The following is a 24,251-nucleotide window of genomic DNA, read 5'->3' as shown; positions in this document are numbered from 1 at the left end:
CTTGGTTCTTTGAACTTCTAGCAAGTTGCCCCCCAGTCACATAATACTGTATAATAAAAATGTATTTTAATGATCTAATTAAATGTTTAAGAAAGTTTTATTAAGCCTTCTTTCAATTTTTATTTAGACATACAATTGGAAAACTTACCCTTGAAAATAATTTATTTCCAGTAACTAGAATACTGATCACAAATCACAAGTGATTTTCTAAATTTCTGGAAAGTTTACCAGAAAGGTTTTAAGAGTGTTTGCCAAATGATCAAATATGTTATTGATTACACCCATTACTCTTTTACTTAGACACCTTATATAATCTTATACGTTCTGTAAATGTTGGAAAGCTTGAATACTATTAACCTGATTGACCTTATTTTAATACTATTTTAATACTAAAAGCTTAATACTAAAAGCTTAATACTATTAACCTGATTTTTATAAAATGCATTAATCTTATTGCAATATCTTAGTACATTAAAAAAAATCTTTGATGCTACAGATTTTCAGTTCAATTCAGTCATTCAGTCGTGTCCAACTCTTTGCGAACCCATGGACCACAGCACGCCAGGCCTCCCTGTCCATCACCAACTTCCGGAGTCCACCCAAACCCATGTCCATTGAGTCCGTGTTGCCATCCAACCATCTCATCCTCTGTCGTCTCCTCCTCCTGCCTTCAATCTTTCCCAGCATTAGGGTCTTTCCAATGAGTCAGCTCTTTGCATCAGGTGGCCAAAGTATTGGAGTTTCAGCTTCAGCATCAGTCCTTCCAATGAATATTTAGGACTGATTTCCTTTAGGATGGACTGATTGGATCTCCTTGCAGTCCAAGGGACTCTCAAGAGTCTTCTCCAACACCACAGTTCAAAAGCATCAATTCTTTATCACTCAGCTTTCTTTATAGTCCAGCTCTCACATCCATACATGACCACTGGAAAAAACATAGCCTTGACTAGACGGACCTTTGTTAGCAAAGTAATGTCTCTCTCTGCTTTTTAATACTCTGTCTAGGTTGGTCATATCTTTCCTTCCAAGGAATAAGCATCTTTTAATTTCATGGCTGCAGTCACCATCTGCAGTGATTTTGGAGCCCAGAAAAATAAACTCTGACACTGTTTCCACTGTTTCCCCATCTATTTGCCATGAAGTGATGGGACCGGATGCCATGATCTTCATTTTCTGAATGTTGAGCTTTAAGCCAACTTTTTCACTCTCCTCTTTCACTTTCATCAAGAGGCTCTTTAGTTTCTCTTCACTTTCTGCCATAAGGGTGTGTCATCTACATACCTGAGGTTATTGATATTTCTCCCAGCAATCTTGATTCCGGCTTGTGCTTCCTCCAGCCCAGCATTTCTCATGATGTACTCTGCATATAAGTTAAATAAGTAGGGTGACAATATACAGCCTTGATGTACTCCTTTTCCTACTTGGAACCAGTCTGTTGTTCCATGTCCAGTCCTAACTGTTGCTTCCTGACCTGCATACAGATTTCTCAAGAGGCAGGTCATGCACTATATTTGTAGAAAAATGTTAACCAAATTGTCTAATTGGCAAAGTCAGTCCTCAATCAACCAAATCAAGTGACTTTATTCCATAAAAAGATTGAATTAATTGTTCAATTTAAATGTTTTAATACACATCCCTGTGGCAACCATCATTCTTCTAAATTCTAATTCTGTTGCCCGAACAAGTTCCCTTTCAATCAAAATGAATTCATTCTGTTTTAAAGTGTCCAGATTTAACAAGTACAAATACATGATGACCAATTCAATTTGGAGGGGTTCCTTTGGCTGTGCTATACAGCAGCAGGTGGCTGCAACCAGTGCACTAAGTGAGAGGAGCTTCCCTGCGTCCGAGGTCAGGGGCAGAAGCCGGGAGGACCCCATGCTCGAAGGGAGGCGGCCAAGAGGAGTTACCCCACGTCCGAGGTCAGGGGCAGTGGCCGAGAGGTCAGGGGTGACAGCTGAGAGGAGCCACCCCCGTCCTAGGCCAGGGATGGCGGCTGGGAGGAGCCACCCCACGTCCAAGGAGCGGTGGCTGCGTGGGTGCAGGAGGGCCTAGAGGAGCTATTCCACGTTGAAGGTCAGGAAGGGCAGCAGTGAAGAGATACCCCTCATCCAAGGGAAGGAACAGCAGCAGTACTTTGCTGGAGCAGCCGTGAAGAGATACCCCATGCCCAAGGTAAGAGAAACCCTAGTAAGATGGTAGGCATTGCAAGAGGGCATCAGAGGGCAGACACACTGAAACCATACTCAAAGAAAACTAGTCAATCTAATCACACTAGGACCACAGCCTTGTCTAAACTCAATGAAACTAAGCCATGCCCGAGGGGAAACCCAAGACGGGCGGGTCATGGTGGAGAGGTTTGACAGAATGTGGTCCACTGGAGAAGGAAATGGCAAACCACTTCAGTATTCTTGCCTTGAGAATGCCATGAACAGTATGAAAAGACAAAATGATAGGATACTGAAAGAGGAACTCCCCAGGTCAGTAGGTGCCCAATATGCTACTGGAGATCAGTGGAGAAATAACTCCAGAAAGAATGAAGGGATGGAGCAAAAGCAAAAACAATACCCAGTTGTGGATGTGACTGGTGATAGAAGCAAGGTCCGATGCTGTAAAGAGCAATATTGCATGGGAACCTGGAATGTCAGGTCCATGAATCAAGGCAAATTGAAAGTGGTCAAACAAGAGATTGCAAGAATGAACGTTGACATTCTAGGAATCAGCAGACTAAAATGGACTGGAATGGGTGAATTTAACTCAGGTGACCATTATATCAACTACTGCAGGCAGGAATCCCTCAGAAGAAATGGAGTAGCCATCATGGTCAACAAAAGAGTCCGAAATGCAGTACTTGGATGCAATCTCAAAAACGACAGAATGATCTCTGTTCGTCTCCAAGGCAAACCATTCAATATCACGGTAATCCAAGTCTATGCCCCAAGCAGTAACACTGAAGAAGCTGAAGTTGAACGGTTTTATGAAGACCTAAAAGACCTTTCAGAACTAACACCCAAAAAAGATGTCCTTTTCATTATAGGTGACTGGAATGCCAAAGTAAGAAGTCAAGAAACACCTGGAGTAACAGGCAAATTTAGCCTTGGAATGCGGAATGAAGCAGGGCAAAGACTAATAGAGTTTTGCCAAGAAAATGCACTGGTCATAGCAAACACCCTCTTCCAACAACACAAGAGAAGACTCTACACATGGACATCACCAGATGGTCAACACCAAAATCAGATTGATTATATTCTATGCAGCCAAAGATGGAGAAGCTCTATACAGTCAACAAAAACAAGACCAGGAGCTGACTGTGGCTCAGGTCATGAACTCCTTATTACCAAATTCAGACTCAAATTGAAGAAAGTAGGGAAAACTGCTAGACCATTCAGGTATGACCTAAATCAAATCCCTTATGATTATACAGTGGAAGTGAGAAATAGATTTAAGGGCCTAGATCTGAGAGACAGAGTGCCTGATGAACTATGGAATGAGGTTCGTGACATTGCACAGGAGACAGGGATCAAGACCATCCCCATGGAAAAGAAATGCAAAAATTCAAAATGGCTGTCTGGGGAGGCCTTACAAATAGCTGTGAAAAGAAGAGAAGCGAAAAGCAAAGGAGAAAAGGAAACATAAAAGCATCTGAATGCAGAGTTCCAAAGAAGAGCAAGAAGAGATAAGAAAGCCTTCTTCAGTGATCAATGCAAAGAAATAGAGGAAAACAACAGAATGAGAAAGACTAGAGATCTCTTCAAGAAAATTAGAGATACCAAGGGAACATTTCATGCAAAGATGGGCTCGATAAAGGACAGAAATGGTCTGGACCTAACAGAAGCAGAAGATTTTAAGAAGAGGTGGCAAGAATACACAGAAGAACTGTACAAAAACGATCTTCACGACCCAGATAATCATGATGATGTGATCACTCATGTAGAGCCAGACATCCTGGAATGTGAAGTCAAGTGGGCCTTAGGAAGCATCACTACGAACAAAGCTAGTGGAGGTGATGGAATTCCAGTTGAGCTATTTCAAATCCTGAAAGATGATGCTGTGAAAGTGCTGCACTCAATATGCCAGCAAATTTGGAAAACTCAGCAGTGGCCACAGGACTGGAAAAGGTCAGTTTTCATTCCAATTCCAAAGAAAGGCAATGCCAAAGAATGCTCAAACTACCGCACAATTGCACTCATCTCACATGCTAGTAAAGTAGTGCTCAAAATTCTCCAAGCCAGGCTTCAGCAATACGTGAACTGTGAACTTCCTGATGCTCAAGCTGGTTTTAGAAAAGGTAGAGGAACCAGAGATCAAGTTTCCAACATCCTCTGGATCATGGAGAAAGCAAGAGAGTTCCAGAAAAACATCTATTTCTGCTTTATTGACTATGCCAAAGCCTTTGACTGTGTGGATCACAAGAAACTGTGGAAAATTCTGAGAGAGATGGGAATACCAGACCACCTGACCTGCCTCTTGAGAAATCTGTATGCAGGTCAGGAAGCAACAGTTAGAACTGGACATGGAACAACAGACTGGTTCCAAATAGGAAAAGGAGTACATCAATGCTGGACTGGAAGAAGCACAAGCTGGAATCAAGATTGCTGGGAGAAATATCAATCACCTCAGATATGCAGATGACACCACCCTTATGGCAGAAAGTGAGGAGGAACTAAAAAGCCTCTTGATGAAAGTGAAAGAGGAGAGGGAAAAACTTGGCTTAAAGCTCAACATTCAGAAAACGAAGATCATGGCAGCCGGTCCCATCACTTCATGGCAAATAGATGGGGAAACAGTGGAAACAGTGTCAGAGTTTATTTTTCTGGGCTCCCAAATCACTGCAGATGGTGACTGCAGCCATGAAATTAAAAGATGCTTACTCCTTGGAAGAAAAGTTATGACCAACCTAGATAGCATATTCAAAAGCAGAGACATTACTTTGCCAACAAATGTCCTTCTAGTCAAGGCTATGTTTTTTCCAGTGGTCATGTATGGATGTGAGAGTTGGACTGTGAAGAAGGCTGAGCGCCAAAGAATTGATGCTTTTGAACTGTGGTGTTGGAGAAGACTCTTGAGAGTCCCTTGGACTGCAAGGAGATCCAACCAGTCCATTCTGAAGGAGATCAGCCCTGGGTGTTCTTTGGAAGGAATGATGCTAAAGCTGAAACTCCAGTACTTTGGACACCTCATGTGAAGAGTTGACTCATTGGAAAAGACTCAGATGCTGGGAGGGATTGGAGGCAGGAGGAGAAGGGGACGACAGAGGATGAGATGGCTGGATGGCATCACCGATTCGATGGACGTGAGTCTGAGTGAACTCTGGGAGTTGGTTATGGGCAGGGAAGCTTGGCGTGCTGCAGTCCATGGGGTCACAAAGAGCCAGACATGACTGAGGAACTGAACTGATTGACAGAGTATGCAGGACCTTAGATCCCCAACCAGGGATGGAAACCGTGCCCTCTGCAGTGGAAGTGCAGAGTCCTAGCCATTTGACCTCCAAGGAAGTCCCAACCAACTGAATTTGAAAGTCAGATAAGCAATGAATGATTTTTGGTGTAACTACATTCCTTACATTGCATGGGATATGTTTATACTAAAAATGATAACTGGACATCCTATATTATATTTGGCAATTTTATTTATCTGTATCCTTCCCTTTACCCCTTTTCAGGAGTTCTGCTTCCTACTAACTGACTATAGGCTAATCCGATCAACTAACTTTCAAGAGTTAATAGGTGTTACTTCCCTGGTGGCTCAGTGGTAAAGAATCTGCTTGCCAGCGCAAAAGACTTGGGTTCGATCCCTGGATTGGGAAGATTATCTGGAGAAGGAAATGGCAACTCACTCCAGTATTCTTGCCTGGAAAATTTCAAGGACATAGGAGTCTGGCAGGCTGCAGTCCATGGAGTCACGAAAGAGTCAGACCTGGCTTAGCAACTCAACAACAACAACACACTTTGGCATAAAAATTTTCTCTCTTCCCTCTCCTCCTTATTTCTGTCTTCCTCCCTTTCTTCTTGCCTTCTTCTCTTGCTATTTTTGACATTTACTCCAAGAGGCAATACAGTAAGACATTATTAGTTCTTCACATTATTTAAAAAAATATAGATAAAGGCCAGGAAAATACATAGAAAATGGAGACTTAAATAAGTGGAGGAAGATGTCCATTTATCTGGTTGTGTGGGCATATCATAAGCTCCTAGGCTTGGATAACACCAGAAGGAATAAGAGGGATCCCTTTGTTAACCTCAGGCTTTCTTTGTGGCTCAGCTGGTAAAGAATCCGCCTGCAGTGTAGGAGACCTGTGTTTGACCTCTGAGTTGAGAAGATCCCCTGGAGAAGAGAAAGGCTACCACTCTAGTATTCTGGCCTGGAGAATGCCATGGACTGTATAGTCCATGGGGTCACAAAGAGTCAGACATGACTGAGCGACTTTCACTTCACTTTGTTAACCTCAGATCAACTGGCATCTTTTTGGCTCTTGAGGCACTAAAACCCAGTGGGATATGCCCAGGCCTCCCTGCAAATCTCATACCATCATCAGTTTCTTGTTCAGTGGAGCAAAGAAAAGATTCTCACTAGTGTCTGTGGTTGCCCCAGGACTGATTGCAGGCAAATCAACTTTGTGTTCCAGACAGATCCCTGTGATCACTCACGTGTGGCCTCTCACCTGGGAGCAAGACGGTGGGCAAGTGTCTGGGTAGGTAATGTACAGCCCACAGCAGAGCGTGAGGCCCCTGGGAGGGTGTTGGGGCTGAGACACTTGCCCTGCTTGCCATGTGACTGACCTCACGTGATGCGCCTTGGTTTTCTCCTCTGTGAACTAAGTGAATTGGCGGATCAGCTCCAAGGTTCATCTGCAGATGCTTGCGTCTCTCTGGCCTGTGCCTAATCCCTGCCCTCTTCTCTTCCCCTTCCGCAGGCATCTTCCTTTCCACAGCTCCACCTTCTCCTGGAGGAATGTCGCCCTCCTGCTGCTTCTCTCCCTTTCTTTGGAGCAGACATCTGCCTCGCCAAGCTACAGAGTCAAAAGTGGGTTTGGAAAAGCTGCAGCTGCTCTTCTTTAGAAGGAGATCTTGGGGACTGAGGATTAGACACGAGGCAAGGACTTGTGTCAGAGGAGGCTTCAGAGAACTAGCCCCACTCACCTCTCCTGAGCCCTTTAAATCCTTCCCTCACCTGCTTGCCCCCAAATTATTCCCCGACTTTTCCTGATATAGGTCTTTTCCAAGTTTAATTTTTGAAAATTTGTCAGTTGCTAGGCAGGACTCAGGGCAGAAGACCGATGAGGAGCCTGGTGCAGTAGTTGAGGGGGGAGGTGGGAGAAGGTTGGGTTTCCCTAGCAGCAAGAGTGGTGAAGAATCCGCCTCCCAAAGCAGGAGGTGCAAGAGATGCAGGTTCAATCCCTGGGTTGGGAAGATGCCCTGGAATAGGAAACGGCAGTCCACTCCAGTTTTCTTGCCTGGGAGATTCCATGGACAGAGGAACCTGGCAGGCTCTAGTCCATGGGGTCGCAAAGCCCTGGACATGACTTGGTGACTGAGGCACGCACGGGAGGAAGCCAGCTGTTGCCCTGAGGAAGTGGAGCAAAGAGGAAGAAGAGATAGGCTTTAGAGCTGAACTGACCCAACTCCATGACTGGCAGGATGCTGTGATGATGGCGAGCGAGGGAACTGAATCTCAGGATTCTAATAACAGATCAGGGGACTGTTGATGCCAAATATCAAGACGGAAAGAAGGTGCTGTTTGGACATGGGGAGATGCTAGTACCATTTTGTCTTCTTATTTTTTTAACTGAAGTATAGTTGATTTACAAAGTTGTGCTGATCTCTGCTGTACAGCAAGATGACTCATATATATACACACATATATACATTTTAAAAATTTCTTTTCCATTATGGTTTACCCCAGGGTATTGAATATAGACCCCTGTGCTATATATTAGGATTTTGTTGTTATCCACTCTAAATGTAATAGTTTGCATCTACTAACCCCAAACTCCCAGTCCATCTCCCTCTTTTCCCATTTTCCCTTAGCAACCATGGGTCTGTTCTCTATGTCTAAGTCTGTTTCTCTTTTGTAGATAAGTTCATTTGTGCCATATTTTAGATTCCATGTGTAAGTGATTAGTTCCATTTTAAACATGTTGGAACAGAGGTGTTTATTAAATGCCCAACTGGTGTTTTCCATTGGATATAAAGTGTCTTAGCTTGGAAGAGAGGCTAGGTCTGAGGGGAGCTATAGGAACCACAGTTGGGATTGTGGGAATGAATATAATCTGGGAAGTATGAGTCAAGGAATCACAGGAGAGGACTGATACTATCTTCTTTTCTCGGCTTCAGGCCATCCTTGGAGAGTGCATTGAGGATAGCATGAAGGCGGGACATCCCTGTTGGTCCAGTGGTTAAGACTCTGCACTTCTGATGCAGGGGGCGCAGGTCTGATCCCTGTTAGGGGAGCTGAGATCCCACATGCTTTGAAGCTTGGCCAAGAAAATAATACATAAATAAATCTTTTTAAATGGGGTAGTATGAAGGGCAAGAAATATATTTGGAAAGCACTAGAAGTCTCAGTGGCCAGTCCTCACCAAAGAAGCAGGTCTTCTGGAAAAAGCCATGGACTAGAAGTCCCAGATCTGCCCCCAATTCACTATATTATTCTATGTGACCTCTCTCTTTCTTATTTTAACCTATTAGATTAGGAAGTTGATATCAATGATAAATATGTTCTTTCTAATTCAAAACTTCTGTAATTTCAAGATTCAGTAGTATCCAAAAGAGTCGTGTCTCTCTGGTCAGATTCCACCAGAGAGCAGCTCAGTTCGGAGACATGGAGCCGCAATAAATAGTGTATCAGTTATTTTGGTGCATAACAAATTACCTGTAGGTTGGAAGTCTGGCATGGAGTGTTGAGGTTCTCTGCTCAGGTTCTCACCAGACTGAAATCGAGGTGTCCATCAAGGCTGCCATTCTTAACTGGGACTCAAGGGTATCCTCCTATCTCATTGGTTGTCAGCAGAATCATTCCTGGCAGCTGTAGCACTGAGGTTTCCTTACTGGTTGTCAACTTTTAGCAGCTACCCTGATTCCTCTGCAATTAGCCTCTTCCATCTTCAGAGCCACAAATAGCAGGCCAGATTCCTCTTAGACTTTGAATATTTCTGACCTCTTCTTTACCAGTCAGGAAAAAACCTTCTTTTTAAAAGGCTTAACAGACTGGGCTAAACTCTAGTTGCTCCTTGCTTCTCTGGGAGGCTCTCTACAATCAGCAGGGGGTTCTGAACTTGGCTCCTTTCAAATCACTGCTTCTGCCCTGGGTCCCAGAGCAGGTGAGATTTGGTGTGTGCCCTTCAACAGTGGAATCTTTTTCACAGCCCTCTGCCTCTCCTGAAAGAAAGCCCCTCTGGCTTTGAAGTCAAGCATTCTGGGTCCTGATATAGGACTACTGTGTTGGGGAGCCCAGTGTGGGACTCAGACCCTCTCACTTCCTGGTGATAATCTCTGCAAATTGTAACTATCCTTCTGTTTGTGGGTTGCCCACCTGGAGTATAGGTCTTGAGTAGACATCTCTGCCCCTCCTACCCATCTTTTTGTGGTTCCTTCTTTGTATCTTTCGTTGTAGAAGATCTTTTCTGCTAGTCTTCTGGTCTTTCTCATGCAGAGTTGCTCCATGAAGAGTTGTAATTTTCGTGTGCCTATGGGAGGAGGTGAGCTCAGAGTCTTCCTACTCTGCTATCTTAATCCTTCTGAAGAGCCTAAAAAGTAGAGATTGTAATTCTCATGTCATAGATGGGAAATTTATAACTCAGACAAAGGAAGACATTTCCCCCAAGATTATTTAGCTGTTGTGCAGAGTCAAGCGCCTAAGCCAGAGTTGTCTTATTTATAGTGATTCTTCCACTCCACCATTTCTTCCTCCTTAGAGACGACTGCAGAGTCATATAGTGGAAGTCAGATTGGTCTTGAACTCACAAGGAGCCAGGAACCAAAATCAGGGCCCCTGACTCCTATGTCCATGGTATTTCTACCACTCCTCATTAATTAACTTCCCTTATCAACTAAGATACAGGAGGCAGAGGAATTAGGCATTAAAATAATTAGTTTTAAGGGGAGAAAGGAGATCCTGAATTTAAGACTAGGGTCTTGTTCCCTATAAAACCCCCTGCCCTGGAATCTGAATGGGTAAAGAAAATGTGGTGTGTGTATATATATATATATATTATATATAACTATTACTCAGCCATAAAAAAATGAAATAATGCCGTTTGCAGCAACATGGATACACCTAGAGATGACCATGCTATGTGAAGTAAGTCAGAGAAAGACAGATATGATTTCACTTATATGTGGAATCTAGTTAAAAATAATGTAATGAACTTAGTCATGAAACAGAAACAGACCCACAGATTTTGAAAACAAACTTATGGTTACTAAGATGAGTCCCCTTTGGTTCTACCTGGGCACAGATTCCTGATTCAGATCTACCTAAATGTGTGAAGAGTGGTGAGAGGTAGACCCTGAATACAGCAGAGGGACCGTTAAGAATTGAAGGTAGAGTCTAGGACTGAAGGAATCTCACTATCCACTTTTTCTCCATGGGCTGATAAGAGCTGAAACTCTCAAAAGATGTGAATTTGCATATTTCTTTCTTACAGAGAAGCCAGGAGAGTGCCCCCAAGAAAGGATCACCTGTAGTTCTAAAGCCCCAGACTTATGCAAAACAGATTCCAATTGCGATGAACACCTCAAGTGCTGCTCTTTTGCCTGTGGGAAGAAGTGCATGGATCCATACGAAGGTAGTGCCGTCCAGGCTGAGAGCAAGGGTGTCTTGTGAGGTGTCCTACTTCCTGCTCTGTCAAGACCTGGGGGAATGATTCCCTTGAACGTTGGGATAGGGAGGCCAGGGTTCAAGCTCTTCACCTTCTCTAATGAGACTCCCAACCCTCAAGTACAAACAATGAGTCTAGGCATGGTGGACATCAATGGATACTCTTGATGTTATTCTTCTTTGGTCCAACACCCAATCACTCCAGTAACTAATGCTTGCTGCTTGTTCACTGTGTGTCAAGAAACTATTGTTGGCACTGTGGCAAGTATCAACCTCAGTCAGTTCAGAGGCTGGAGTTGTTTTTTGATTCTTTGCCCTTCGAGGAGGTTTTCTGGTAATTCAAAGTATCTAATAATAGATACTGTTTGTATAGATCCACTCATCCATTCATTCCTTCAACAAATAAGTAGTACCAATGCCCTTTGGTTAAAGACCACCAGGAACAGACCTGTAGTTGAACAAGTTGAGCTTATCACTTGCTGCAGTGAGGGAGAAAGTTCACCACAGACAATCTGAGGTGTCTCAAGAAGAAACTGTTAGGAAGTATCTGCTACAGGATGAAGGCTTTGATTGGGGAATTTGGGGGAAGATCTAAGGAAGTGGGAATTCACCCTAGATTGGGTGCTGTCAGAAAGTGGGGGAAGTTGTGTAACTATCCTGGTAAATCTCTTCAATAGAGTGGGAAGGCTAGAATGAGGATGAAGCTGTAATTGGTAGAGAAGCATATATCACTCATAGGTGCTTGGCATTTTGTAGGTTTCACAGTGATCTTTTTTTTTGGTCTCACTCTATCACCTCAGAGTAACTTTGTTTGATGTGGATGTCCTATGGGGTTAAGTCCAACAAGAGAACAACAGTATGGCTTAGCTGTGAGCATCAGATCAATTTCCAGACAGAGAGGTCTGCTCTTTTCTGTCTCAGCACCTCATTCTTTCTATGTGGTAGGTGCTTTGATAGGCAGTTTGGATATAGTTCTTGAACAAGTCTTTCCCCCTCAAAACTCAAAGCAGTGAAGAAGTAAGATCAGCTCTGAATCTTTCTTATATGCTCTTTGTGACCTCCTTTGCAAGGTAGGAAGAATGCCCAGAGATGTTAAAGAGTGACCATATAGAGCTAGGACCAGAACTTTCTAGAACTTCGATACTAACACCTTGAACTATACAAAAGCTGAGGACCTAACCTCTTCCTTTTTTTTTTTTTGCCCCTCTTATGTTCTTCCCTCTCTGTCTCCTGTCTCAGAACCCTGCTTGTTACCCTTAGACCAAGGACAGTGCAAGAATACAGTCAAGCAGTGGTATTTTAACATCAAACAGCGTATATGCAAACCCTTTTTTTATGGAGGCTGCCTTGGGAATGCCAACAACTTCCCCAAGAAGGAAGACTGCATGAAGGCTTGCTCATCAGTTGGTAAGACTCATACCCTTGGCAATCTGTGAGCCTAGTCTGATGAGAAATAGTATACCATCCCAGCTGCAGATTCAGGCTTTGAGGTGAAACTGCCTTGGTTCAAATCTCTGCTGTGTCATTCACTGGCTGGGTAGTCTTAGTTTTGTGTCTTTCATGAGTTGTAGTTCTCCTGTCTATAAAATGGGAATAATAATCGTCTTTACCTAATGGAGTTGTGCCAAAAAATGAGGTAGTGCACATCAATTGTTGGTAAACTTTGGCCAGTGGGACCTGAGAATCAGGACTACACTTTGGAAACAGGTTTTCTCATGACATTGACCTGCTGAATATTACCTAAGGACTCACCCAAGAATGAAGCATAGGCCAGCTCTGGAATCCCATGGAATAGGGATGGAGCAGGGAGGAGGTGAAGAGTAGAGCAAGGAAAGGGCTTCCCTGGTGGCTCAGACGGTAAAGAATCTGCCTGCAGTGCAGGAGACACAGATTCAATCCCTGGATCAGGAAGATGTGCTGGAGACAGGAATGGCAACCCACTCCAGTATTCTTGCCTGGAGAATTCCATGGACAGAGGAGCCCGGGGTGCTACAGTTCATGGGGTCAGAAAGAGATGGGCATGACTTTCACTTTCAGAGTGGGCTAAAGGTAAAGTCTGTGGATTAACTCCTGTGCAATGACCAGTAATGATACAGCGTGACAGTGTGATACAGAGCTTAGGAGTCAACATACTGGCTAGAAATCTGTCTTTCTTACTGCAAATTTCCTCACCTCTTTGAGTTTCAGTTCCTCCCCTTGTAATACTGGAATAATAGTATTGGAATACTGGAATAGTACCTCATTGAATTGTTGACAGGATTATGTCTTATCAAGGACACAAAGATTTGACAAGGTTACGTAGGCTCACTAAGGAGGAGGAGGAGAGCAGGAAGGAGAATGACAAGGACAAGCAGAAAAAAACATTTCCTGCCGTCAGGGGATTTACAATCAGATGAGGACAAGCAGAGACATGTACATGCTTCCTTAATATCTGTCTTTCTCAATCAACATCCCTTGTTAAGAAGTCATTTCAGACTTATCTGGAAAACAGACCCAGAATTGGATCAGTTCTTACCACATCCACAGCTGCCACCCTAACCTGAGGGGCCATCTTCTCATTTGGATTAATTGCAATGACCTCCTAACAGATCTCCTTGTTTCTCTCCTTCGCTTCTTACAAGTCTGTTATGAACCCAGTAGCCACAATGATTCTTTCAAAATTTGAGTCAGATCACGTCACTCCTCCTGCAAAGTAAAGCACGTCCCCTAAAATAGCTTACATGGACTTGTGTGGATGTCACATAATTAATCCTATCTTGTAGAGAAGGAAATTGAAGTCATTCATTAACTGGCAGGACGGGGACTTTACCTTGGGCCTTCAAACAGCAAGTTTAACTCTCTTTCTACTGCATTTCCTGATACGGCGAGGCATTCCATCACTCCACAGCCTACTAGAGGTGCCTGTGCACAGGGTAGAATGAACCACATCCCAGAAAGAGATACTAGTTTTGAAGAAAAGGAAAAGCTGTTTGAAGGGTGATGGGAGAGGATGGGGTTTGAAGGAACTCACATCTGCTCTCATTTCAGTCAAGGATGGACAGTGCCCACTCTTCCCTTTTAAGAACCGTATGGAGTGTTCAGCTTCGTGTAAGAGTGACTACGATTGCCCCTTAAATGAAAAATGTTGCGAATCCATGTGTGGCTTTGATTGTGCCATGGCCTGGACAGGTAAGGACTGTGGATATACTTCCCAAAGTCTACTGGGCAAACCCTGAGAAAGCCAAGCTGTCCCATGGAGTGGTGGATGCCCCTTAGTTTAACTCAGAGGTCTCTTGGGAAATTTCTCTCACTTAATGGCCAACTAGGGCTCTCATGTTGCCTTCTTGACCTTGGGAGACTGTTGTGCTATTCTTCCAAGCCAATCTTGCATGCTAACCCTCTTCATATTTCTCAATGGAAATGTATTTATTTCAAGTCTCATTCTTCAGTGTCCTACAAGGTGACAGTATCCACTTATTCATATAGAAAATTCATAACCATTCATAGGTATGATTCAGATAAAGCCTATGTCTGCACAGAACTTCATGTAAAGTGTGCAGGGGAAAAGATGGGTAGCAAAGTGCTGTTGGAGTAGCAGCGAGCTCCTCCTCTATAGACAGTATTCATTCCCTCATGTAGTGCTAAGATACTGTGGTCTTGTCCCAGGGATTGTCAGTGTTTTGAGGAACAACATGGTATGGCAGAAGGAGTCAAAGGCTTTTCAACTGACTTCAACTTTCCTGCTTGTTTTCTGTGTGACCTTAGGCAACTCAATTCCCCCTTTATGGTCCTTAGTATCCACGGTTTATAAAACAAGGAAGTTCTTCGTGTTCTCTAATACTCCCACCTCTGGTACTCTGGGATTAGATAACCCAAATCTATTAATTTTGTAGAGTCAATTAGGAATCCTATCAGATTTTATAAATCAGAGATGGCAAAGCTTTGTTTTCTGCCCATTAAAAAAATATTTATTTTTAAATGAAGGATAATTGCTTTACAGTATTGTATTCATATCTGCTGAACGTTAACATGAATCAGCCATAGGTATGCATATGTTCCCTACCTCTTGGCAAGACTTTTTGATTCTCCTCAAATAATTATTAAAATTATTTATCACATAGAAGTTGATACTCCACCTATTCCACCTTATTGTTACTCTAGGAGGGAGGGTAAAAAGCTTAATTAGAGGAAAACCTTATTTAAAGTTCCCAAGATACCCCTAATTTGTCTCAAAGTATGGTCAAGTATTTCAAGGTCAAGTGTCTTGTTTTACCTCATAAAGTCAAAGCAGGTTTTTGCCCAAACAAGCCGCCAATATGTTCCATGATTGACAGACCCAAGTGCCTGCAGGATAATGATTGCCCACTGACAACGAAGTGCTGTTCACGCTGTGGACTAAAGTGCCTGGAACCCCTGAAATGAATAGTAAGTTTAAAATATTATCATCAAAGTAATTAATGATGAGTAGTGTAATAAAAAGGCTTGCCTTGTGGCTCATGTGGTAAAGAATCCACCTGCAACGTGGGAGACCTGAGTTCTATCCCTGGGTTGGGGAAGATGGGAAGATCCCCTAGAGAAGGGAAAGGCTACCCACTTCAGTATTCTGGCCTGGAGAATTCCGTGGACTGTGTAGTCCATGGGGTTGCAAAGAGCTGGACATGACTGAGTGGCTTTCACTTTCAGTATAATAAAAAGCTATCAATTTTGTCTTGCATCCAACTAGTTTGCCAAATGGCCTTATTAAGTATAACAATATTTATTGGGGTTACTTTGATTTTTATATATAATCATATAATCTAAAAATAATGATAAATTTGACTCTTTTTTTCCCAACTTTATGACTTATTTTTAAAAAATTTCGGGGCTTTTTATATTATATAGAACCTCTGAAATAATGTTGAGAATAAATTCAATATGCTCTAGCCCTGTCCAGTTCTTTATTTTAAAGTCAGTGTCTCTGGCTGTATAAAATGAAATTTGTTGTTGTGTTTGGGACAAGTAGGTTTTATTGCCCTTGGGTCATTTCCTCTTTAATCCATTTATAGCTGCTGTTGAACATTACTACTAAATTTTGTCATATATTTTTTCAGCATCTGCTGCTGCTGCTAAGTCGCTTCAGTCATGTCCGACTCTGTGTGACCCCATAGACGGCAGCCCACCAGGCTCCCCCGTCCCTGGGATTCTCCAGGCAAGAACACTGGAGTGGGTTGCCATCTCCTTCTCCAATGCATGAAAGTGAAAAGTGAAAGTGAAGTCGCTCAGTCGTGCCCGACTCTTTACAACCCCATGGACTGCAGCCCACCAGGCTCCTCCATCCACGGGATTTTCCGGGCAAGAGTACTGGAGTGGGGTGCCATTGCCTTCTCCGTTTCAGCATCTAGTGATGCAATTATTTTTTTCTTCTAATTTGTTGGTATAAAAACTTATACAATTTTTTTCAATACCTTTAGACCATGAAATTTCTGCACCTGGCCTTTGAATATGTTCCAGTGTCTCCTACCTTATAGTCTTTGGGAACTTAAATAGAATTTGTATCCTACTGTTGTGTGAAAATTGTATAAATCTTAATTACATCAAGTTGGTTCATAATGTTTTTCAGGTCTACTATCTTCATCTAATTCTCTGTACATTCATTCTATTAATTTCCAAGAGTTTGGTATTGAAACCACAACTAAAAATCTTAATTTCTGTGCTTAAAACAAACAAACAGTTGTAATATGTAGTGGAATTATATGTTACTTTGTTCTGTATTTTCCAAGTCTCCTGTAAGTGTGTTATCACATTTTCATAATTTAGAAAATAAAAAAGACAAAAAAAGACTTACACAAATTTTCATATGTTGAACCATCCTCATATTCCTAGAATGACCTTAATCATATTGAAGGTATAATTGATTTAATACATTGTTGGTTCTTTTAGCAAATAGTTTATTTAGAATTCCCATATCTATAGTTAAAAGAAAAAACCAGGCCTATGATTTTTGAGTGCTTTGCTATTTGAGTCATATTACCTCAGAAAACTAGCATGGAAGACTATTTGGGAAACTTGCCAATTTTTGGCTCCTTCTATAATAATAATAATAAAAAATATATGTGTGTGTGTGTAATATATATATTTTAGGTTAGATAGGATTTTTTTTCAATTGAGGTATATAATTGATTTACAATTTTAGTTTCAGTGATTCAGTTATATATACATACATATGTAAATATCATAATGGTATATTTTTACTTATTTTTTGATACTTCATCCTAGAGTTTGTATAGGCTTTCTACCTCATCTGTAAATTTTGGCCTATTTTGCTAAAATTGATAAATTTTCTCCCTATTTATAAATGTATGACTTTGTAGTAGTATAAATTATTCTGTATATAGTCCGTTTCTTTTCTTTAACTTTAGTTAATATTTTCATTCATGTTTCCACCCCACCTACCTATCCATCAACCATTCAGTCCATTTATTCACCCATCCATCCACTCACTTTGCCCTCCATTGACACACATTTCAACTAATTTATCTTTGCACCCATTCTTTCACCCATATATCCACCCAACTTACCCTTCTCGCTCATCTTCCTTCTATCTGTTCAGCTGCCCAATTTATATCCAATCTTTCATCCATCTACCTATTTATCTACCTACTTATCTTTCACACTCACACACTTCTCTCATATCCATCAATATACTTCTCCATCATTTCTATATCTGTCTTTCTTCCTTGCACCCACCAATCACTCATATGCTTTCCCTTCAAACAGCTTTCATCAATAGACCCATTCATCACATCACTAACCTATCCATCCTTTTATGCAATCCAGTTTACTTCTTGGCCCAGCCATTCATCCACCCATCCATATCCATGCACTCATGCACTTAAATATTCATGCTACCCTCACTCTTCTTCCTACTAATCCAACTGCCTTCCCATCTATCACACCTTGGTCCATCTATCCATCCACATGTCCACTTACCAATCCTGCACCTACGTAGCTCATTCAACAGAATGTACTGAACATTTATTCTGGGCCTATTCATGTTCTAAATATGAGGTTCTACAACAAGGACATACTGTAGAGCACAGAGAACTCTGCTCAGTAGACTCTAATAACCTAAATGGGAAAAAAATTTGAAAAAGAATAGATACATGCATATGTACTAGGAATCACTTTTCTATACACCTGAAATTGATACAACATTGTTAATCAACTATACTCTGATATAAAATAAAATTTAAAAAAATGTAAATCTCAGACTTCCCTGGAAGCCAGTGGATAAGACTCTGCCTACCAATACAGGGGACATGGTTTAATCCCTTGTCCAGGGATTCCACATGCTATGGAGCAGCTAAGCCTGTGCACCACAACTACTAAGCCCTTGCAGCTGCAACTACTGAAGCCCATGTGTCTAGACCCTGCGCTCCCCAGCAAGAGAAGCCACCACAGTGAGAAGCCTGCACACCACGATGAAGAGTAGCCCCCACTCACCACAACCAGGGAAAAGCCCATGAGCAGCAATGAAGGCCCAATGCAACTGGAAGTAAGATAAATTAAATAAATAAGATGAAAAAATGTAAACACTAGGATCTAGATACAGACCTGTTCAGAGGAGCTCAGAGTTTCTTTGGGAAACCAACATGGCACTCAGTGATTAAGTCAGAGGCACAGGGAACAATATAGAAAGCCAGGGACTGGAAGTCAGCATGTGATAAGTCTTGGTCTAGTGAAGAAGCCGAAGTTTCCAGGTAGAGGCCATCTACCTTGGTGTCCTTTGGAGTCCCTCATTCTGAGCACAAGATTGACCCTAGGACAGAAGTGTGGCTAAGGCGGAGGTAGAGCACACTGACCATTGGTGAGATGCCACAGGGAAGAGACAAAAATCCAGGTGGCTCCTTACTCAGCCCTCTCCAAGAAATTAGATGAAGGAATGGTCTCCAAGCAACATTAATCCAAGGCCCCCAAAACATACATTTCATCTCACCTGCTTCTAAAGTGAGACCTTTGGATAAGGCTGAAAATTTAACAAGACAGAATGGGATAGAGCAACCAGAAATTCTGAGATTTCATTTATTTTTAAGAAAATTTACAGAAAAATTCAGTCTTATTTGGGAACCCTGGGAACCACTTGGACACTTACAGACCCTGTTGGCCTTTAGTTTCTCTGTGTGTTTGCTCAGCCGCTCAGTCATGTCCGACTCCTTGCAATCCTGTGGACTGTAGTCCACCAAGCTCCTCTGTCCATGGGATTCTCCAGGAATGTCATCAGTGAATGGGTTGCCATTCACTTTTCCAGGGGATCTTCCTGACCCTGCATCTTTTGCACCTCCCGCGTTGGCAGGCAGATTCTTTACTGTTGCACTACCTGGGAAGCCCTGGTCTTCAGCCTGTGTTGCCACTAAAATATTATTTTCCTCCTCTTTGAACTCATTATTCCTCTCTACCTTCAACTGTCTACTAGTAAAATAGTATATCCACACCAATGCAGAAGATTCTCTCTTGACCTCTGGCAAGGGCTTAGGAACTCAACTCCCTCCTAACTTTATATCTGACACGCAATTGCTAGGTGACGTTGAGTCAGCATCTTCACTTCTCTGGACCATATGATCTCTAGCTGTAATTTGAGGAAATGGGACTTGATGGGCCCCCAGAGTTTTTCCACTTAAGTATTTCAGCTTTCTATTCCCCCCGGGCTGAGTTTGGGAGGATGCAAGTAGTAGAGTAAGAAGGATGCTACTGCTTAAGACATCTTGGCGGTTCATTAAAAATTCTGTTCCCTAGTTTCTTTGTGGGATCTGGTGAGATCGTGTAGTTGGTGGCAACGTATTCTGTAGTGCCCGATGTTAAGCTTTTGATTGTTGGGGCATCCATTTTGACGACATCCCTCTTGAATAAAAGCATATTGCCACTTATTTGACACAGCAAAACGACTAGGCAAGGAACCAGGCTGCCCCCATCAGTGAAGTTTCCTTCTTAGAAAGCCCAAGTACTGGAACTGTGTTCAAGCCCCTGTGTCCTAGTCTTTTGAAGTAAAATATTGACTCAAGAGTTAATAGTTGGGAAATGTGAAGATGCAGAAACAAAGAATAGCTGTTGACTGGGGAACTAGTAACATTATCGACTATAATTCTGTTACATAGCAGAACTCCCGAATTCCCAGTTCCCTGAAAGATACAGATGAAGGCCTGGCACAAGTTCCTAAGTTGTTTTTATCGGAAGCAGACTCCCTTCAGATGAAAACTGCTCACTGCAAGAATATAGACCCTAGACTGGTTGAAATCAGGACATTGAAGATGCTTGAAACTTCACCTGGATGCCAGTCAATCTGAGAATTGTCCACAAGCTGATCAGGCCCTGCTCCTTGAACACTAGAGAGCTCCTGTCTACCTCGCCAAGGGTGGGTTACACAGTTTTGAGGGCATTAGTCCCCTGTGGACCCCTTCCCCTGGCAAAGCACTAAAAGCTACTCTTTTCTATTTTACCCAAAACTCTTGTCTTTGCCTTTTTATTGGGCACTGGTGAACAGAGGCTGAATTTTACCAACATAACCTAGATGACTAACCACTAGATGACCCGGTTTCTCCCGTCCATGCCCTCATTCCTGCTTTCATGCTTTAAACTCACCAATAAAGAGTGAAGCCTGAGGATTTTCCTGTGGTCCAGTGGTTAAGAATCCACCTTCCAATGTAGGGGATGTGGGTTCAATCCCTGGTTGGGGAGCTAAGATTCTACGTGCCATGGGGCAACTAAGCCCAGTGCCACAACTAGAGAGCCCACTTGCTCTAGAATCCATGCTCCACAAGAGATTCCCAGCTACTGAGTCCATGCAACGCAGAAAATACTCAGTGTAGCAAAAAAAAAAAAAAAAAAAAAAAAAGCAGAGGGGAAGAAATTGTTTTTTTAAAAAAGTGAAACTTTAGACACTCCATCTTGAACCCTAATAAAAGCAGAGCCCCAGGTCTACACTTTCTTTATCTTTCTCTGCTTGTGATCTTAACTGTGTGGCCCTCGGGCCTGTCATGTACCTTCCAGGACTTGTGAATAATAAAAAACTTGTTCTGCAAAGTTCCATTAAAAAAATACAATTCAACTGAGTAAATTTGAAGGTCAAACTGGCTTTCTTAGGTGACTGATGAATTGAGTAGCATCCACTGAGCTGCTAGAAGGTGCTCCAAGGGATTGTACAAAATGGAGGGTTTTTATAGGAAGAGCTATGAGACAAGAGAGCTATTAGCAAAAGAAAGGATTACTTTTAGACTGGGATATGCTTTTGGAGGGAAGAGAATCACGGGTCCTTATCGCACAGATTGCCTGTTCTTGGGGAGTGGCACGCATGGAGACAGCCCACGTGACAGATTGCTTCATTGGCGCTGACCTGGGAATTCCAGACCGAGTAATGCTACATTTCTGGTGAAGGTCAAAACTGAAGTTAGGTTAGGTATTAAATCTAGGCTTGGTATCATAGACTTGAAAATGAATGATGCCATTTGTGGCCCGTGGTTTTTCCCTTTAACAGTTCCCTGAGGATTTTGCAGAGATGTCCTGCAACCACCTGAAGAACCACAAAGGTTGGTCCAGACCCAACCTCAGCCCCGGTGATGATGGAGGGAATGTCTGTGGGGCTCTGCAAGAGTAAATACAGGCTATCTGAGTGCCTCAGGCAGTCCTGTCCAAGAACATCACTATCAGTAGGCTCAGACCCACACGATAGATTCCACAGGGACTTTGTCATGATCCTAGATTTTGTGACCATAGAGTCAGTCACCGATAATAAGGTTGGTTTTTGTCTGGCTTCTCCAGCAGGTAAGACAGTTGGACAATAAAGCTTTGCCCAAAGTGCAACATCTATTTAGGGAAGAAAACAGGGAGCCTACTGATGACATTTGTCTCTCCTTCTACCAGGACTTTCAGGATTTGAAACAGCTCAACTGGAATTCCATCACCTCCACTAGCTTTGTTCGTAGTGATGCTTTCTAAGGCCCACTTAACTTCACATTCCAAGATGTCTGGCTCTAGATGAGTGATCACATTATCATGATTATCTGGGTCATGAAGATCGTTTTTGTACAGTTCTTCTGTGTATTCTTGCCACCTCTTCTTAATATCTTCTGCTTCTGTTAGGTCCAGACCATTTCTGTCCTTTATCGAGCCCATCTTTGCATGAAGTGTTCCCTTGCTCTCTCTAATTTTCTTGAAGAGATCTCTAGTCTTTCCCATTCTGTTCTTTTCCTCTATTTCTTTGCATTGATCATTGAAGAAGGCTTTCTTATCTCTTCTTGCTATTCTTTGGAACTCTACATTCAGATGCTTATATCTTTCCTTTTCTCCTTTGCTTTTCACCTCTCTTCTTTTCACAGCTATTTGTAAGGCCTCCCCAGGCAGCCATTTTGCTTTTTTGCATTTCTTTTCCATGGGGATGGTCTTGATCCCTGTCTCCTGTACAACGTCATGAACTTCATTCCATAGTTCATCGGGCAGTCTATCTATCAGATCTAGACCCTTAAATCTATTTCTCACTTCCACTGTATAATCATAAGGGATTTGATTTAGGTCATACCTGAATGGTCTAGCGGTTTTCCCTACTTTCTTCAATTTCAGTCTGAATTTGGCAATAAGGAATTCATGACCTGAGCCACAGTCAGCTCCCAGTCTTGTTTTTGTTGACTGTATAGAGCTTCTCCATCTTTGGCTGCAAAGAATATAATCAATCTGATTTCAGTGTTGACCATCTGGTGATGTCCATGTGTAGAGTCTTCTCTTGTATTGTTGGAAGAGGGTGTTTGCTATGACCAGTGCATTTTCTTGGCAAAACTCTATTAGTCTTTGCCCTGCTTTGTTCCACATTCCAAGGCCAAATTTACCTGTTACTCCAGGTGTTTCTTGACTTCCTACTTTTGCATTCCAGTCCCCTAGAATGAAAAGGACATCTTTTTTGGGTGTTAGTTCTAAAAGGTCTTTTAGGTCTTCATAAAACTGTTCAACTTCAGTTTCTTCAGCGTTACTGCTTGGGGCATAGACTTGGATAACTGTTATATTGAATGGTTTGCCTTGGAGACGAACAGAGATCATTCTGTCGTTTTTGAGATTGCATCCAAGTACTGCATTTCGGACTCTTTTGTTGACCATGATGGCTACTCCATTTCTTCTGAGGGATTCCTGCCCACAGTAGTAGATGTAATGGTCACCTGAGTTAAATTCACCCATTCCAGTCCATTTTAGTCTGCTGATTCCTAGAATGTCAACGTTCACGCTTACCATCTCTTGTTTGACCACTTCCAATTTGCCTTGATTCATGGACCTGACATTCCAGGTTCCTATGCAATATTGCTCTTTACAGCATCAGATCTTGCTTCTATCACCAGTCACATCCACAACTGGGTATTGTTTTTGCTTTGGCTCTATCCCTTCATTCTTTCTGGAGTTATTTCTCCAATGATTTCCAGTAGCATATTGGGCACCTAATGACCTGGGGAGTTCCTCTTTTGGTATCCTATCATTTTGCCTTTTCCTACTGTTCATGGGGTTCTCAAGGCAAGAATACTGAAGTGGATTTCTTTGGAAGGAATGATGCTAAAGCTGAAGCTCCAGTATTTTGGACACCTCATGAGAAGAGTTGACTCAGTGGAAAAGACTCTGATGCTGGGAGAGATTGGGGGCAGAAGGAGAAAGGGACGACCCAGGATGAGATGGCTGGATGACATCACTGACTCGATGGACGTGAGTCTGAGTGAACTCCGGGAGATGGTGATAGACAGGGAGGCCTGGCATGCTGCGGTTCATGGGGTCGCAAAGAGTCGGACACGACTGAGCGACTGAACTGAACTGAACTGAACTACCAGGACTGATGGGCTGGGGTTCTGGGTTCCGTAGCTGAAGGAAAGCTGACAAGTCCTACAGCAACCACCCCTTCTCTCCCACAGGCTGTCTGTTAGTTAGAGGTCCATTAGTTAGTTAAAGACCAGAAACTCTGCTGTGTTATTGACCTTTACTGAGTTGTGGTCTCTCAGGCAGGTCTCTTCCCTTCACAGTTCCCCATCAGACAACAGGGAGTTTGCACCAGATGGTAGATGCTCTGTATAAGCTCCAACCTTCCTGACCCTCCTTCCTGCTCTCAGGACAATGCAATCTTGACAAACGTTATCTGCAAACTCTGTCAGCCTGCTTCCTCCTCCCCACATCACTCTGGGGCAACATCTTTAATCTTTGGTCTTAGTCAAAGAGTTTGAGTGGAGTGAGCCAAAGAGAAAAAGGAGGATGGGAGGCCAGTGTGGGAGAGGGAGACAAAGAAACATAGGGACCATGGGAGACTTACAGAAACAAAGAGATACTAAGAGCTCAATAGACGCACATGGATCAAACAAAACAAGAGGGGGTGTGCCAGTTGAAATGGAAAATGAATAGAGAATGAGGTCATCCTACAACTCTCAAAGTTACCAAGATGAAGACCTCTAATGGTGGCATTC

General features: G+C 42.6%; 1 protein-coding gene across 1 annotated transcript in view; it reads left to right on the top strand.

The window, feature by feature from the left end:
* WFDC8 (WAP four-disulfide core domain 8) overlaps positions 1-15,219 on the top strand; it is a 32,618-nt gene extending 17,399 nt beyond the window's left edge. The window contains exons 4-8 of the mRNA XM_018056874.1: positions 6,914-7,023; positions 10,646-10,786; positions 12,058-12,225; positions 13,846-13,986; positions 15,080-15,219. Coding sequence (XP_017912363.1) covers positions 6,914-7,023; positions 10,646-10,786; positions 12,058-12,225; positions 13,846-13,986; positions 15,080-15,219 — 700 coding nt within the window. The remainder of the gene's footprint in view (positions 1-6,913; positions 7,024-10,645; positions 10,787-12,057; positions 12,226-13,845; positions 13,987-15,079) is intronic.

The sequence above is a fragment of the Capra hircus genome, chromosome 13 (assembly GCF_001704415.2).
Source record: "Capra hircus breed San Clemente chromosome 13, ASM170441v1, whole genome shotgun sequence".
Classification (NCBI taxonomy): domain Eukaryota; kingdom Metazoa; phylum Chordata; class Mammalia; order Artiodactyla; family Bovidae; genus Capra; species Capra hircus.
This window is presented reverse-complemented; position numbering and strand designations above follow the sequence as displayed.